The following is a 17,469-nucleotide window of genomic DNA, read 5'->3' on the forward strand; positions in this document are numbered from 1 at the left end:
TCTGTCAAAGGCTTTAGAAATATCAAGGGCTATTGCATAAGTTTCTCCATGCTGGTTAATCGAGTGATGGATGGTATGAATCAGGAGATTGAGCATATGAACGGTGGATTTTTCGTGGCGAAAACCATACTGTCTATCACTAATTAAGTTGTTGGATTCCAATTGTTTAACTATGTGCATATTAATTACAGTCTTAAATACTTTACCAAGAGAAGACGTGATAGCTATTGGACTGTAATCAGAGAGGTCAGACGAACTTCCTTTCTTCGGAACTGGATAGATAAATAGAGAGATATAGATATAGACAGATAGATAGATGTAGATTTAGACAGACATATAAGTACTTTAGCTTAAATAGCCACTTTACATGTGTAAACTGATTACAGAGACATCTAGATACGTACATACAGTAGACACCCTCTTACGGTTTCTATCCTTCTGTCTCTGTCCCCATCTATAACTTCCTTTCTGGTCGTCTGGTCGTTCTATAGCTACTGTTGTAGAATGCCACCTTCTTCTCCTAGATCTATCAACAGTATTGTTCCTCAGGGCTCTGTCCGATCACCAACTCTCTTCCATTTATTAATCAATGACCTTCTAAGTTGTACAGGCTATAAAAAAAATTTCGGCACACTTACGGCACGATACATTATGCCACACCACACGAGGCATTCTGAATCAGTTCCTGAATTACAGTGCGTGGTTGGTATCCCTGGCCCTGTGTTTCTGGTGTGTGTTAATTCATCTGCTAATGATGAAATCCAGTGGGAGAGGGAGAGAGGTACAGTACAGGGGCACCAACCACACCACGTATTCTCGCCGTCTGTAACAGTGATCGTTGCGACGGGTATCGGAGCAAGGGGTGACGAAAAATTTTTTAGAGGGTGTACATCTAACCCTATCCACTCATACGCTGATGACTCCACCCTTCACTTTTCCATTCGGTTCCCGCAACGTCCATCTCAGCAGTTATTTCAACAAACAAGGGATGAGGCTATGGCACACCTAATGTCTGGCTAGGCTCGTATCTCTGACTGGGTAAAAGTAATCTTGTTTTTAATGCATCAAAGACTCAGTTCATACACCTATTAACCCGATAAAATCTTCCACAGGAGTAGATCTACCCACTAATGTTTAATAATATCCTGCTTAATCCTGCATCATCCTTAAACAAACTTGGGGTTTCATCCTCTCGGGACTAATCTTGGAAAGATCGTATTACATCTCTTGTAAAATCTGTTTCCAAGAGATTCGGTGTGCTAAGCCGACTCCGTACCTTCTTTACCCCTGCACAGTTGTTGACTTTATACACGGGTTTTATTCGCCCCTGCGTAGAGTACAACTCTCATTTGTGGGGAGGCTCCCCACATACAGCTCTTCTTAAGAAGGTGGAGTCAAAGGCTTTTCGTCTCATTAACTCTCCTCTTACTGCCTCCCTTCAACCTCTGTCTCTTTGCCGCACTGTTGCATCTTTATCTCTTTTCTATCGCTACTTCAGTGATCACTGCTCCTCTGAACTGTGCTTGCATCCCTCCACCTCTACAACGGGCGCGTAGCACCCGTCTAGCATCAAACTCTCATCCCTTTCCTGTCCAGCTCTCTAATGCAAGAGTTAACTGTTACTCCCAGTCCTTCATTTATGCGACAGGTCAACTCTGGAACTGTCCCCTTCTGTCTGTATTTCCTACTTCCTATGATCTTCAGTCTTTCAAACGCAGCGTGTCCAGGCATCGCGATATGAACGGATCATGAATTTGGCTTTCTTTTGTATTGTTTTTGTATTTTTCTTGGAAGGAACGATTTGCAGGCTCCTGGCCATTGGGTCCTTCTCCCTTGGATAAAACACACACACACACACACACACACACACACACACACACCGCTCGCTGGTGCAGTGGTAACGTTCTCGCTTGCCATCTGGTAGACGGGAGTTCGCGCCTCGCTCAGGTTGCAAAGTTTCAGTGACGAAGTGGGTGGTTACTGTCCCCCTTGAGCAAGGGGACGGGTGTGTGCATGTGTGAAGGTCACAGCCTTGCCCTTAGATCGGACTATATGAGTTCTCAGCTCCCTTCCGGGAGGGTAAAAGCTGACGATCACAACCATCAGGTGATCCTGACCGACCCGGTGAATTACACACACACACACACACTCACACAAATGCACACATATGTTTGGAGTGTGATGCTGTATGGTAGTGAGACCTGGGCAACAAAGGAAGAAGATATTCGCACGCTCAAACCTGCAGAAATGACGATGATTATGTGGATGTGCAGTGTGTCCTTGAGTGCGAGACCTAGGGGTGGAGAGACTAGGTTTATGATGGAAGAGTTAAGAGGTAGGATGGGACTGGAGTGTATTGGTGCTGTGATGAGGAGAGGTAGATTGAGGTGGTTTGGGCGTGTGGAGGGGAAGGGGGGTAACATTTGGGTGCAGAAAATGAGAACTATTAACGTTAGGGGTAGGGCTGCGAGAGATCAACCGAAAAAGACCTAGGACAAGGTCATTGAGTGTAACCTCAAGGGTTAAAGGACTGAACAGAGAGGCTGCCAGAGACTGAGCAGCATAGAGAGCCGCCATTAGGTGACCAAGGCCGACGCATGCAAGCATGTTGGTTGGAGCCTTTAAAAACAAATGATAGATAGATAGATAGATACTGTAGATAGATGAAAAGCTGTCTTATATTCAGGTTATTTTATGGTGCCTGATATGCAGCGTATTCTGAACGCCGACTTCTCGGGTTCAGGTACGGTGCGACCTTGGGTTCTTTACTCCCGACCGGGTTAGTCACAGGCAAGGAAGGAAAAACACAAACACCACTGGTCAAAGGCACAATTATATATTATCAAAAAGACAAACACACACCGTTCTATGAGCAAAACTAAGGAACTTACAATGACTCAGAAATATATATGCAACAATCACTTTCCACCTAGTTCAGCAAGTTCTGGCTTATACACGGGATTTCACCTTCCTAAATTGAGAGTATATCCACACGGTGTCGCAGACAATACTACCACAATAGGTCAGGTATGTCACATGCCCATATACAGACAGTATAGTACAGTATATCCATTCCATCAGGCGCGTGACATGTATGACGGCATATATTCAAGTCCTTAAGTCTAGAGATTCGCGCAACATGGATGAGGCCCTAGCTAATACAATAGTCATGCGTCACATAGACGAGCCCTAGCTAACCTTAGGCTACATACGCGTCTCATGGGACAAGAATATATGACAGCTCACGCGTGAGGGGGGGAAGGGGGGGAAGGCTGGATGAGTGAGTCTAGGGTGGGTTTATGCGTGTGGGGGACGGGGGCTGGGGCCTGGGGAAGGGAGAGGGAGAACACACTGGGGGAAAGGATCACACTGAGGCATACTGCTCGGTAGGGGGGGAGCGGCACTGTGGGGAGAGTTGTCACTATTGGGAAGCCAGCCCCTGGGGAGAGGTGTTGAACACTCTGTGTACGAGATCACAAGTAGAATTCACTATGACACATTGAGGGGAGGTACTGTCGCAATTGCTGGGGGAAGGGGAAGTGTATGGGGTGAAACACTGAGGAGGGGTATGTCACACTGGGGAGGCTCACCGTGGGTGCCAGGAAGGGTCACAGGGGTTAGTTCACTGGAGAAGGGGTCCAATGGCACTAGGGGAGCAGATAGTCACAGTGTGTGGTACTCACAGTTTGTGTGGAGGGGAGGACATGGCCCATGGACAGAGGCCCTACGCCGGGAGCTCCAGATGGCGGTCAGGCGTGGGAGGCGGGCCATCCAATGAGTGGTGTGGGGGATGGTGGTTCGTGTAGCCACCACTAGTCCGGGAGGAGTGGGCGGGTGGTGTGTTAGGCGGCTCCCTAGCCATGACGGCCCGGCGGGAGGCAGGGCTTCCAGGCTAGGGCCAAAGAGGGCCAAGAGGCGCACCGTTCAGCGCCGGCCCTTAGTCGTCATTGGGGTCCTGGGAGAGGACCTGGGGAGGCCCGGACCTAGGGTCAGCCGGGTGGAGGGCAATGTCCTTACTGGGCTGTTGTCTCATCTGGCAGGGGCGGCCACAGCCACCTACACCGGGGGAGGGCCGACAGCCATGGCGTGCATCTGGGGAGGCCTGCTGTCTGCAGGAGCAGTAGTCTCGACTGGAGGAGAAGGCCGTCAGGGTTGGACTGTGGCCTTTCATCCTGGCGCAGCCCGTCAGCACCTGGGGAAGGCGGGGCTGCAAGGACTGGACGCCTGGCCTCGGGGACGTCTCACCCAGTTGGTCTCGGGTAAGGGAGCAAATCCCACCTTCTCGGATTGAGAGGCGGGGAGAGGGGTGCCTTACTTTGCCGCAGAGGTGGTGGGCGGCACTAGGGGCGTTCCCCTCTACAGGAACCTGAGGACTGGCAGAGGGAGGGCGACCGAGGGCCGAGCCTCCTGCTTGGTGGGCCCATAGGGCCCCACTGAAACCCCGGTCCAGGGTATGCGGGGGAGATCCAGGGAACTCTCCCTCCGTCATGCAGCTCAGTTGGGCACTGCCTGGGCTCCTAGAGGAGGCCAGAGAGCGGGAGGAGTCAGAGGCGACTCTTTGGGACACCGCCGACCCAGGCGGCTGGGAGATAGTGCCTGTTGGGCTCTCCCTGCCACAGCCATGGATCCGGCAGGGCCTGCGCTCTGGCCGTAAGACCTGGGATACCAGCCCCTGTGACTGTGGGGGGAGGAGGTTGGGCAAACTCTCCTGGGTTTTACCACAGCTCCAACGGAGCGTGCCCTCCATCCGTAGGGGTCGAGATTCCTGTCCTGGTGCTGGGGGGAGGAAGAGGTCAGACAAACTCTCTCGGCTTTTGCCACAGCACTGACGGAGCATGCCCTCCTTCCGGCGGGGAAGGTGTTGTCCCAGGGGCAGGGGGAGGAAGAGGTCAGATGAGCTCTCTCGGCTTTTGCCACAGCTCTGATGGAGCGTGCCCTCCTGCTTCAAGGGGATAGCAACCCTTGACGCTCCTCCTGAGTCCTCTATTAAATAGGAGGCTGATCCAGGGGACTCTCCATCCGAGGGTGTGCTTGGGAGCTTGTCAGTACAAGTCCCACTCCGATTCTGGTGAGCATTCCCACTGCTGAAGAGTAGTGTACTTTCCCTGCACACTGCTGGGTGGTCTGGCTGCGGTGAAGAGGGGTGCCGGGTCACGGGAGAGATATGTCACTTTAGCCTGGACGGCGAGCAAGGTAAGCCAGCCTCTCTGTAGTCCCCTTGTGGGGTGGGTGTCACCCCCTCATACTCTCCTCCTGGGGTGGTGGTGTCGGGTTCATCCTGCCGTGCAGGTATTTCAGTGCCCACATCATATTACTGTTCATTTATATCATCATTATGTGTGCTATCCTGAATGTATTTCCAGTGGAACAAACTTGCCTTAATTCATGGGTCACTGAGGTTGCCTCATATCCAGAATGTGCATGGGCTGCAGGTAAAAAAATTCTATATTGTACTGTTGCAAGGGGTTGCCTTAGCTAAAGGATCTCTGCATTTGTCTGGCCCAGCAATGACCTCTTGTCAAACCTACATCTAATACCCCTTGCCTTCCTCCTCCTCCTCTCCTAGTCTCCCTAGTAACGACCTCTTGTCAAACCTACGTCTGATATCCTTTACCTTCCTCCTCCTCTCCTCCCCTCCTCTCACTGCACATGCCCCCACTTCTACATTTATCCCTCTCAGACAGTGGTGTTGGCAGTGTTACTGGGTGTGGCAGTGGGACAGGGTGCTGAAGGAGAGACAGGCACCACCATGTCTCCCAGGGCTGAGGCCAGACAGGACACCATCCACCCCAATGCCACCCTGCTATCACCCGCCGAGGAGCTCATCAGGGCTGCCAAAGCTGCAGGTTAGCCCATTAACTTAAAAATTATGTCTTTCTAATTTTTATTCTGCTATCTGGTAAAACTGTAGTTTAGAAGTATATATTACAAAAGGAGCTCTCAGTTGACCTTTTATTTCCTGTTGGTTATGTATAGTATATTTGTTGACATTCTTTCTTATGTCTGTCTGTCTCTTGCCAAGCGCCATAATCCCGTAAGGGGTGGCCATAAACAAATTGTTCCATGTCGCCCTGTCCCCCGTCATTTCACTGCCCACCCCTCTACCTCACACCCCTCTCTCTCATATACCTCTCCACTCCATCCCTTCATCTCATCTCGGCCTCCCCCTCCCTCTCCCCCACTCAAACTCACTCGCATACACTCTCTTCATTAGTCTCTTGCTTTCCATCCTCTCCACATGGCCAAACAACTTCAGTGTATTTCTCCTATTACTTTCTGTCACATCCACATCTACACCATTGCACTCTTTTGCTTCCTTATTTTTCAGTCTCTCTCCATGTAACTTTACATGCTCCTCTCAGATAACTCATTTCCACTGCTCTCACTCTTGACTTGTGTCCTTCCAACAAGGTCCAATCACTTCTATTTGTTGGAGTTCGTATCATAGTACTATCATGCAGCGACTTTTTTGCTTCCATGCTCACTTCCTTATTGCTTATCGTTGCCATCAAAGAACCAGCAACCTTCCTTCCTTGTTGCACCATTTCAAGCACTTCAACCTCCAAACTTCCATCCTCATTAGCTACTCATCACACTACCCAAGTACAGGTATACCTCGATATATGATACCTCTAGATGCGATACCCTGGCTTAATGATGGGGGTGGAAAGTCCATCATACCCTGCCTAATGATGGTCAAACCCTGGTTTAATAATGGGTTTAGATTTTTTAAAATTCGATTTTGATGATATTTTAGACTAAAATTGTGTGTTTAGGTTGATTTATAAACAGTTTTTAGACAGATTAATGTGTTTTACCCATAGGTGGGGTGAACATTGTCATTTTGGGATACAGTTTACTAAGGTCGATTTCTCCACACTTATATTTGATGATTTTCAAATTTTATTTGTTGGTTTTAGTGAGTTACTTTCAGGTGTTAGGCTTAGGTTAGCTTCTTTGACAGCTGTTAGGCCATTTAGTTTGGCTTTAAACTTGTTTTTGGACTCATTTGGGGGGGAGGGGAACAAACCCAAGGCCCCAAAATGCATTCCTATACTTTACGTTAAATCTACCCTGAAATACGACACCTTGCCTAACAATGGGTTTTTACTTAACCAATTGTATACTGGGGTATACCTGTACTTGAATGCACTCACATTTTCCATTTCCTTATCATTCAGTCCATTCAGTGACTTCATTTCTCTTGAAGACCGTAACTTTACTCTTCCCCACATTCACCTTTAGAATCCATTTCTTACACACTCTCCTAAACTCATTCACCAAGCATGCAGTTCCCCTTGGCCTTCATTTTAACAATATAGTATCATCTGCAAACAACAGTACAGGAGGTTTCCAAACGCTGCCCTCACTCATTAGGACCATTCCAACATCCACTGCCTTCCCTTGTATCTCTTTTATAACCCCATCCATATACAGACTGAACAACAATGGAGACATGACACATCCCTATTTCAATCCAACACTCAGATAGAAAAATTCACTCAGTTCACTATCCACATGCACTGCAGCCTCAGCACCTTCATATATATTGTTCACAGTATTCAACAGCTTCGCATTTTCTCCTCCATCATCACAATATCCGGCCCAGTGCAATATCCAGCGCTGCTGGCTCGGCTCTGTTAAAGCAATATCGTATGAAATTATGCAATATCCAGTGCTGAAACAGGACGTAGCCAGTGTTTCAATGCAATATCCATTGCTGAGGTGTATCAATTGGCTCATAAACAGTAGCCAACTGGCACTGTACAGTATTACTGTATTGTATCATTACTCTGTCTTATTTTATGATTAATTTTCACCTTTTACTGATGGGAAAGTTTTTAGGGTAGAGGTTCGAGACAGATAATAACTTACTATCCTGCTCGACACCAAGTATTGAGCTGATGAGGAGTACAATGCAACACTGTATCTGGCATTTTACTTTAACTGGTGTAGGGCTTGGCTGACTTATGTCGGATAATTGAGAGTTTACCGTGTACATGGTACTTAATATTTTCAACATTCCTTGTCTATCCACTCTGTCATATGCTTTCTCCAAATTCATAAAGGCTGCATACAACTTCTTTCTCTTCGCTAGAAACTTTTCCACTAAAGACCTAAGGATGAATATCTGAGAAGGGAAAGAAGCTAATGGAAACTTCATGGATTCGGAGAAAGCATATAACAGTGGATAGACAAGGAATGTGGAAAACATAAAGAATACTGTATATGGAGTAAATGGGAAGTTGTTGAATGCCATGAAGAGTATGTATGAGGAGGCCAAGGCTGCTGTGTGTGTGGATAGTGAACTGAGTGAATTTTTCTATCTGAATGTGGGATTGAAACAGGGATGTGTCATGTCTCCATGGCTGTTCAATTTGTATATGGATGGGGTTATAAAAGAGATACAAGGTAGGGCAGTGGATGTTGGAGTAGCTCTAATGAGAGAGGGCAGCATTTGGAAACTTACGGTATTGTTGTTTGCAGATGATGCAGTATCATTAAATGAAGATGAAAGGAAACTTCAAGGCTTAGTGCATCAGTTTGGAAGAGTGTGTAAAAAGCAGAATCTAAAGGTGAATATAGGGAAGAGTAAAGCTATGGCATTTGAGAGAAATGAAATCATTGAATGTACTGAGGTTGGATGATGAGGAAATACACAATGTGAGTGCATTTAAGTATTTGGGTGGTGTGATGAGTAATGATGAAAGTTTGGAGGATGAAGTGCTTGAAAAGGCGCAACAAGGAAGAAAGGTTGCTGGTTCTTTGAAAGCAGTGATAAGAAATGGGGAAGTGAGCATGGACGTAAAAAAGTCGCTGCATGATAGTATTGTGATACCAAGTCTAATGTATGGGAGTGAAGCTTGGACCTTGTTGGAAGGACACAGGTCTAGAATGAGAGTGGAAATGAGCTATCTGAAAGGAGCCGGTGGAGTTAAATGGAGAGACAGACTGACAAATGAGAAAGTGAAGGAGCATTATGGTGTGATGTGATAGAAAACATTATGAGAAATGCACTGAGGTGATTTGGCCATGTGGAGAAGATGGAGACCGAGAGACTAACAAGGAGTGTGTACAGTATGTGAATGAGGTGGAGGGGGAGAAGGGGGAGGGGGAGACTGAGAAAAATGATAGAGGGATGGAGTGGAGAGGTAGGCTATATGAGAAAAGGAGATGTGAGCTGGGAGGAGGGCAGTGAAATGGTGAGGGACAGGGCGACATGGAAGCGATTTGTTTGTGGCCACTCCTTATAGGATTGCGGCGTCTTGCGATAGATAGATAGACAATCTCTTCCCTTCCTAAAACCTTTCAGCTCTTTTCCAATTCGTTCCTCTGTTATTTCCCTAACTCTGTCAATAAGTATCGTACCATGCTCATATACTTTTCCTATTACACTAAGAAGACAAATGTCCCTGTGATTACTAAACATATCTTTTTCCCCTTTTCCTTTGTACAGGAGAATACTTATACCTGCTTTCCAATCCTCCAGGAGTCTACCTTCCTCCCAGGCCAATCTGCACGTCTTCCATACCCATTCTACTACTATCTCTCCCACATGTTTCATCATTTCATCACACACTTCATCAATTCCTGGGGCTTTCCCCATTTTGACTTTCTTCATTGCTTTCACTACTTCCATCCTACTGATATCTTCTTCCCTTCTCACTTCCCTTCTTCTCCCAGCCATTCTCCAGCCACTTATACTTGCATTACATTCGTCCTCAATGTTTAACAGTTCCTTAATTTGTTCTTTCCCTCTGCTCACTTCTTCTCTCTTCTCCACTATCAATCTACCATTTTTATCTTTCACTCCTCTACTAACTTCTTTCTTCTGTCTGTTATTCTTGCTACAGATCTGATGTTAACAGATGATTTGGTGCATACTGGTAATGGCTTGTGTCATTGCTAGACTGATTTAGAGTTTTGTGTATTTCTGTGAGTGGCATGGTGTGAAAGTACAAATAGTAAATGTAAATAAAAGCAAAATTACTGTTATTGAGAGATAGGAAGAGACAGTGTTATGTGCTGGTGAATGGAGAGAGACTTGAATTGGCGGAATAGTTTAAGAACCCTGATGCTGAAATAGATTAGAGCAGTAAACTGGTAAAGGAACTGGAAAGCCTAATGGCACAATTAAGAAAAGTGGCTGTTGCTATGAAAGCTTTGATGTGAGAAAAAGAACTAAATGCAGAGGCTATAAAAGAATGCATCTGTGAAACTGTGGTGTAAGACTTTGATATGGCAAAACATGAAAAAACCAAGAGAGTGAAGACTGGAAATGAAAATGTTAAGGAATGTATGTTGGTTACATAGACTGGATAGGATAAGAAACATATACAGTACTGTATAATACAAAGATGTGAAGTAAGGAAATCAATCTGAATATAAAGGTAAAATATTACAGCTCAGTTCCATTACAGTACAGTAAAACAAAGGTGACCATCATCAGGGTATGAACTGACACTGGAGCGGCTGGATGAAGCGGGAGCAGCCACAGATGAGGAGGTGGAGGAGCTGATGCCTCCGCCTGTTGCCGAGGCCTTCATCAGTCTCCGGCAGCGGGACAATTTTGATGTCATAAGAGAAAGAATGATAGGAATGGTGTTCACAGGGAAACCTCAGCCTCTGGTTAGTGAAGCCTTCTATGGTAGTGATACTGCAATGAAAATACTCATATCTCTGATTTTTTGCACTGAAGTACGGTATCAAGTTTCATTAGGATAAGTTCAACTTCCACAAGCTTTTCCTGAGGTTTTTATCTGGAGTAGACATCAAACTTGTTCTGCAGAGTAAACAGTTGTACGTACACTGTAATAAAATCTGATGATTAGATGATATCAGCTTTCAGCTTATTTTCTCATGGATTTTTCTTCCCAGGGCTCAAGACCTCGCTTCCCCCCCATGCGTCCACCACTTAGTTCCCGTCAGAACTCCCACTCCAGGTTCCATGTGAGTGGGAATCACATGTCAGATATTTACAGCACTGTACTGGCCTGTACTGGGTGAAGACTAGTAATTATTGACTGCTTTTTTCAGATGTAGATATTATAATGCAAAATATATGAGCAAGGTTGTGAATATTGTGAAACATAAAGAATACGAACAGAGAAAATTTGGCTGATCAGGGATATACATGGGTTGCATAGACTGGTTAGAATAAGGAGATGGAATTCATGAAAAATATTTTGGTGTAAGACAGTAAACTGATCAGAGGGTAGGAGAGTGTTCTGAGACAGCATGGTACATGAAAAGACTAATGTGAAAGGGTTTGTAAAAATGGTATGTATATAAGATTGAAGGTAGGAAGTATGGATGGTCAATAAAATGGCTTGATGGAGTAGATGAATGTGTAAGAAAGTATGGTATGGGTATTGAAGAATCATTTGAATGAAAGATAAAATTATGGAAGTCCGTTGCATGCTGCCAAGAGCTTTCATTTCTGGTAGTGATGTCATTGTAAGATGTGTGTCCAGTGAGTGATTGATATTAGTGCTGGAGTGAGATATCCCCATGGTTTGTTATTACTGTGCTGTATATGAGTACATGTGGATGGGGTAATGGAAGAGGTAGAACTTCAGGTTATGGAGAAAGGGATGAGGATGGTAATGAATAGTGAATGATAGAGTATCTCATCTGATGTATGCAGATGAGACTGCACTACTTATAGGCTAAAAGTGAATGAGAGCTTTGTGGGTTGCAAAGTTTTACTATGGCCATCATGTCTTGAAAGTAAGTTAGATTTAAGAGATGGTTGCTGAGATATATGGTTATTCTTTGTGTGATGCGTTGATCTATCTATCTATCTATAGCCCGACGCCCTAATCCCGCAAAGGGTGGCCGCAGACAAAACGCCTCCAAGTCACTCTGTCACCCACCATTTGACTCCCCTCCCCCCAACTCACCCCCCCCTCCCTCATATACCTCTCAACTCCATCCCTCCACCTCATCCTCGGTCTACCCCTCCCTCTCCCTCCCTCCACCTCACCCACATACACCCTCTTAGTCAGTCTTTCACTCTCCATCCTCTCCACATGTCCAAACCACCTCAGTGTATTTCTCCTAATCTTTTCAACCACATCCACATCTACCCCACAACGTTCCTTCACTTCTTCATTCGTCAACCTGTCCCTCCATGTCACTCCACATGCTCCTCTCAAGTAACTCATTTCCACTGCTCTCACTCTTGACTTGTTCCCTCTTGCAAGGTCCACGCCTCGCTTCCATACGTCAGGGTAGGGATCACAATACCATCATGCAGAGACTTCTTAACTTCCATACTCACTTCCCTATTTCTCATCACTGCTTTCAGCATGCCTACAACCTTCCTTCCCTGCTGTACCCTTTCACGCACTTCATCCCCCAAAGTTCCATCCTTACTCATCACACTACCCAAGTACTTGAATGCACTCACATTCTCCATATCCTCACCATCCAACCTCACTGCACACTCTGTGACTTCATTCCTCTCAAACACCATAACTTTACTTTTGTTTACATTAACTTTCAGCTTCCTCCTCCTACACACTGTCCCAAATTCATTCACCAAACCTTGCAACTCCCATTCATCTTCACTCAACAATACTGTATCATCAGCAAACAGCAACACCGGAAGCTTCCAAATCTCACCCTCATTCGTTAGGGCCACCCCCACATCCACTGCCCTACCTTGTACCTCCTTTACGACCCCATCCATATATATATTAAACAGCCATGGAGACATTACACACCCCTGTTTCAGTCCCACATTGAGATCAAAGAACTCACTCAGCTCACCATCCACTCGCACCGTAGCCCTAGCTCCCTCGTACATACTCTTCACAGCACTCAACAATTTCCCCTCCACTCCATATATTCTTAATGATGCGTTGATGAAGGGAGAAACACTTGGACTGGTGAGGGAGTTAAGTACCAAGGTGCAATGACAGAGAAGAGAGATAAAAATACATATGAAGTGGAAAGTAAATTACCACAGGAAAGGAAAGTGGCTGGTGCTGTAAAGACCCTGATATAAAAGGAGTCTAAGATTGGCAGCTACAAGAGGAATGCATAAAGGAGTTTCAGTACCCATACCAGCATATAGGTATGAAACTTTGGTCTGGGATGAAAATGAAAAGGCTAGAGTTAGAACAGTGGAGATAGGGTTACAGCACTATGCAGAGAGTTGACAGGAAGAGATAATACAGTATGTGCTCTGAGAAAGATGTATCACATCATAAAGGCTCCAACATGCTAGTATGTGTTGGTCTTGGTCACCTAATGGTGGCTTTCCATGTTGTTTGATCTCTGGCAGCCTCCCTATTCAGTCCCTTATATCTGAATAGCATGGTTAAATGGAAAGAAAGGATAGGCTATGAGAAGGTTGGTGAAAAGGGTACAAGTGAATGAGTGTGATGGTGGGAGGAGGGATGCTAGGACAAGAAGAAACTGGATAGATATGGTAATTAATTGTGTTAGAAAGTGAAGTTTGAAAGTTAATGAGGCTAGGGAACTGATAGGGGATTGAGCTAGTTGACTGAATTTTGAACAGAGGATCACATAACAAGAGTTTGGCAAGCTTTATTTTAACTTGATAGTCATCAGATTGACTCTGATAAGTAATATGTAGTGGATATGTGGATGGTTAAAAATAAAGTGGAGTTAGGATTCTGAAGGGCTTGAACACTGAGTGAATGACTGTGTGGCTCATTTCACTGGGCATGCTGGTGGTTAGTACCACTCTTTCATGTGTTTCCCATTTCTTGCTTTTTGAACTCTACCTCACCCCATCTTTGGGTGGAAAAAAAGAAGTTAGTGTAATGGTAATGATGATTATGAAAATTAGGTGGACGAAGTATGTTTGGAGACACAGCTGACAATGGATGCACATCTTTTGAATCTGGTTGTTGATGAAGCAGGTCTACCCCACAGATGTCACAAGAATGACATAATGAAGATGAATCGCGTGGATTGTATCACAATTGGGTGGAGCCAGGAATTCTGAAGGTTCAAGTGATGACTGAATGCATGTATCTTATTTCACTGGACACTATTGAAAGCTTCTCCTGCTTTAATAGGATTAGGGCTAGGATGATAATGATAATGATTAACTGAGCCCTTGAATGATAATTTTATATCCAGTTAAGATTACTCTATGCAGTAAGTCTTCCACATACATGTATGTTGCCTTATTGAAGCAATTATTTGCTATTAATTCCTCTGTAAATTACAGAACTACTGCTACTTAGCTTCACTGTTACCTATAAAGTTAAACTGCCAGTTTCCTCAGTTTATGGAACCAAATGTATTCAGAAGACAACCCTGACATAATGAGGACCACCTGAAGTTCAACGTCTTTCATGTGGCACCTCATTGACTTAGGGTATATCTTTCCTGCATGAAGCTGTTGCTAACCCTCCATGACTCAGGACTCGATCACCAGCTGACCACCACGTGCCTGACTGAAATACAGAAGATATATATTCTCTGATGACCCATCCGACATTTCAGCCACCTCTGCTTCCATGAGTGTTGTTCTTATTCTTACAATACAGTAGAGTCTTCAAATCCAAATATATGTACTGTATGTTATACAAACCAATTGTAATGGAGTGTTTAAAAGCCCACATTGCCTAGAGGCAAAGCGGCGATCCTCTCTTTGGCTCAGCGGTACTGTGCGTGCGTATAAGCACGAGGGCCTGAGATCGAATCTCGGCCAGGACAGCGATTACTGTAATTTGTTACGTTTCATTTCGGTAATTACATTGGTTGGCAGAGGTGTGGGATGTAAGGCAGGGCTTGCTTGGCAATTTAATGTTGTTCCTTGGTTAGCCGAGAGAATCCCTGTCCTTATATCCTGGAGATGGGCTGTTCGGTGTGGTCCGCAGCCTCCCCGAGGTGGCCTCTGATGCTACGCTACCTTGAGTTCGAAACTCACCAAATTACCGGTAGTCACCAAGGGGAGAAAAGAGGGATGTAATGGGATGTATAAAAAGCCCGCGTTGCCTAGAAGCAAAGCGGGGATCCTCTTTATGGCTCAGTGGTAACGTGCGCGCACATACATATTTTTTTTGTGTCCGACTCTGGGCATAGGCCTCACAGCCTGCTCTCAAGACCCAGTAGTCCTCCTACATACCATACAGCTCTCTGCATGTCATCACTTCGGCGCTAAGACCCACCGTCCATATCGAATACATGCTAGGGCTGTCTCATACAGGACTGGTGTATTGGTATTAGCGGGGGTACTTTTATGACATGTCGGCGGGTCATCTGGTAGATCAGGAAAGTCTGCTTTTATGAAATTCAAATCCTTAAACTGTTCCCTGCCCCAGCCGGGATTCGAACCCGGGTCCATCAGGACTGCAGGATATGAGGCGCAGGGGCCTGAGACTGAATCTCGGCCAGGACAGTGTGATTAATTTTTTAATTTTCATTTCAGTTATTACATAATCCATTTTCCAAACTCTGGACAAGTGATACACAGAGATGATTACACTTACTGGAAGTAGTTTATTAAAAAAAAAAAAAGTGTATCTATAACCAAAAAAATACATAATCCCTTTAATCTTATTGCTGCCTGATGATTTTATTCAACTTTAAGATCATTCATAGTAAAGTTTAATGGAAATAATTTCTAACGCCTTCATTATGTGTAGTTCCTTAGAGTTAGGTAAAAATATGTGAAGGTAGGAAGAATAATAGAAAAAAGTACATTATTGAAGTGAAGGGGTTAATCCAGATAATGTCACCCACAGATCTGGATTTGAGACTCACCTACAAGAGTTACTGTTTGTGATGTTTCTTATAATAGTTAATTTACTTGCAGGTGCAGTACAACCCACAAGGTGAGGCCAGCATCCAGAGCACCAGAAGTAGGTTGATAAAGTGATTGGGTACTAGTGTAAGAGGCAGGCAGGTTACACAGTATAGGGCAGACTAGGTAAGTGGTGGTTGATGAGCAGCTGATGGAACTTAATTTGTTTTCTACTCTGCATAGCTTTACCTGCTGCTTCACTGCTTATGCTCAGTCAGTTTAAACATTCATTCAAATCTATGTTTATACACTAAAAAAAAAAAAAAAAAAAATGAAAGGTCATCAATCAAATTTCTGTTTTCTGAGCTCTCATTGGGAGTTCCTAAGCCCTTTCATCATATTACTGATGTTACAAAATGTTACAGAGTACTGTACATCCATCCACCTCAGTAATGTAATATCTCTGATATAAATTGAAAACTAACATACTGTGGCTGTGAAGTGATTTATTGAGTGTTTCATATACTGTACAGTGAAATCAGTGTAATTGCTTAACTCATACTGTAGTGTTCAGTTGTGGGCCGTAATTTCTACTTACCATGCACCATTATCCTTGGCTGCAAGAAAATCATAACCAGGACTTCGTAAGAAACTAAGATTTTTTTTTTTTTTTTTTTTTAATTGAATGAGAGTAGCAGTGTCATCACACTCTGTTCCTCTTGCAGTCTTGCAAAGCTTATTTAATTTTATAGTGAATAAGTAGCACTGTCATCACACTCTGTTCCTCTTGCAGTCGCAGAGTTTATTTATTATTGGACAATAGATCTTTGTTTACTGTGAAACACTGGCTATGACTTCCCACCAGCCATGGAAAAGATTAGAGGTTGAGTAAAAACTCTGGCTCATGGGTGTATGTGTATGTAGGTGTAGACACCTCGTTACATCAGACTCATGACCCAACTTGGTTATGGTAAGACTTGAGCTTATTTCTCTGTTATAGTTTCCTGCTTGGCATAATATTTTCCACAATGTTTTGTTGGGATTTTCTTGTACATACATATCTGTGCCTGTGGCTAGTGTCATTTCATGTACTGTATTGACAGAGCATGACTACTACATGTATACTGGGTGGATACAGATGATGTAATCTCTGTCACACAAGAGAGGGTATGTGAATGATGCTGCCCTAAAAGGAATTTAGTACTGATGATACCAACATAATGAAGAAGGGTGTGCATGTAAAAGACTGGTACAGTAATTCCAACCAGTGCCATAGTGTGTAACTTGGGTGGTACTGTCATTCTAGCTTTCTTGCTTGGCTGTGCAATGTACATATAACATTACAGTAGTATTGTGTGGGGGAAACATGCCTGTTTCAGTCAAGGATCCCGGAATAAAAGATTAACAATCAAACCTAAGGTATAAGGCTTGCATAATTATGAAAGCAATATGACAAGACTGAAAGCACAGGCTGAAGGTACAGGATAGCTGCCCAGTCAGTGTACAATAATGTATTGCCAAAGGATGGACACCCCCACATACACATTTCTTACCCTATGCAGCAGTAACATGTGGGAATGTAGCATTTGCTTGTGACTTCAGGGTACCTCAGCTGACACAGACCTGTGCTTACTTAGTGTTATTTAGTGCGTAGTTTGCTTGTGCAGTCAGTGTTATGGCAGGCCTCCCTCCATCATTTGAGTTAATCAACACTTTCCTTATTCTTTGTACATCCACAG

At 44.5% G+C, this 17,469-nt stretch overlaps 1 protein-coding gene across 1 annotated transcript in view; it reads left to right on the plus strand.

Moving 5' to 3' along the window:
• The first annotated feature begins 5,749 nt into the window (after nt 1–5,749).
• The window catches only part of LOC145414194 (uncharacterized), a 39,056-nt gene continuing 27,336 nt past the window's right edge, over nt 5,750–17,469 (plus strand). The window contains exons 1-4 of the mRNA XM_080283770.1: nt 5,750–5,846; nt 10,451–10,629; nt 10,879–10,950; nt 15,803–15,848. Of these exons, the coding sequence (XP_080139896.1) occupies nt 5,750–5,846; nt 10,451–10,629; nt 10,879–10,950; nt 15,803–15,848 (394 nt within the window). The remainder of the gene's footprint in view (nt 5,847–10,450; nt 10,630–10,878; nt 10,951–15,802; nt 15,849–17,469) is intronic.

This window comes from Coenobita brevimanus, chromosome 98 (assembly GCF_032717465.1).
Source record: "Coenobita brevimanus isolate Jiangsu-jjx chromosome 98, ASM3271746v2, whole genome shotgun sequence".
Classification (NCBI taxonomy): Eukaryota; Metazoa; Arthropoda; class Malacostraca; order Decapoda; family Coenobitidae; genus Coenobita; species Coenobita brevimanus.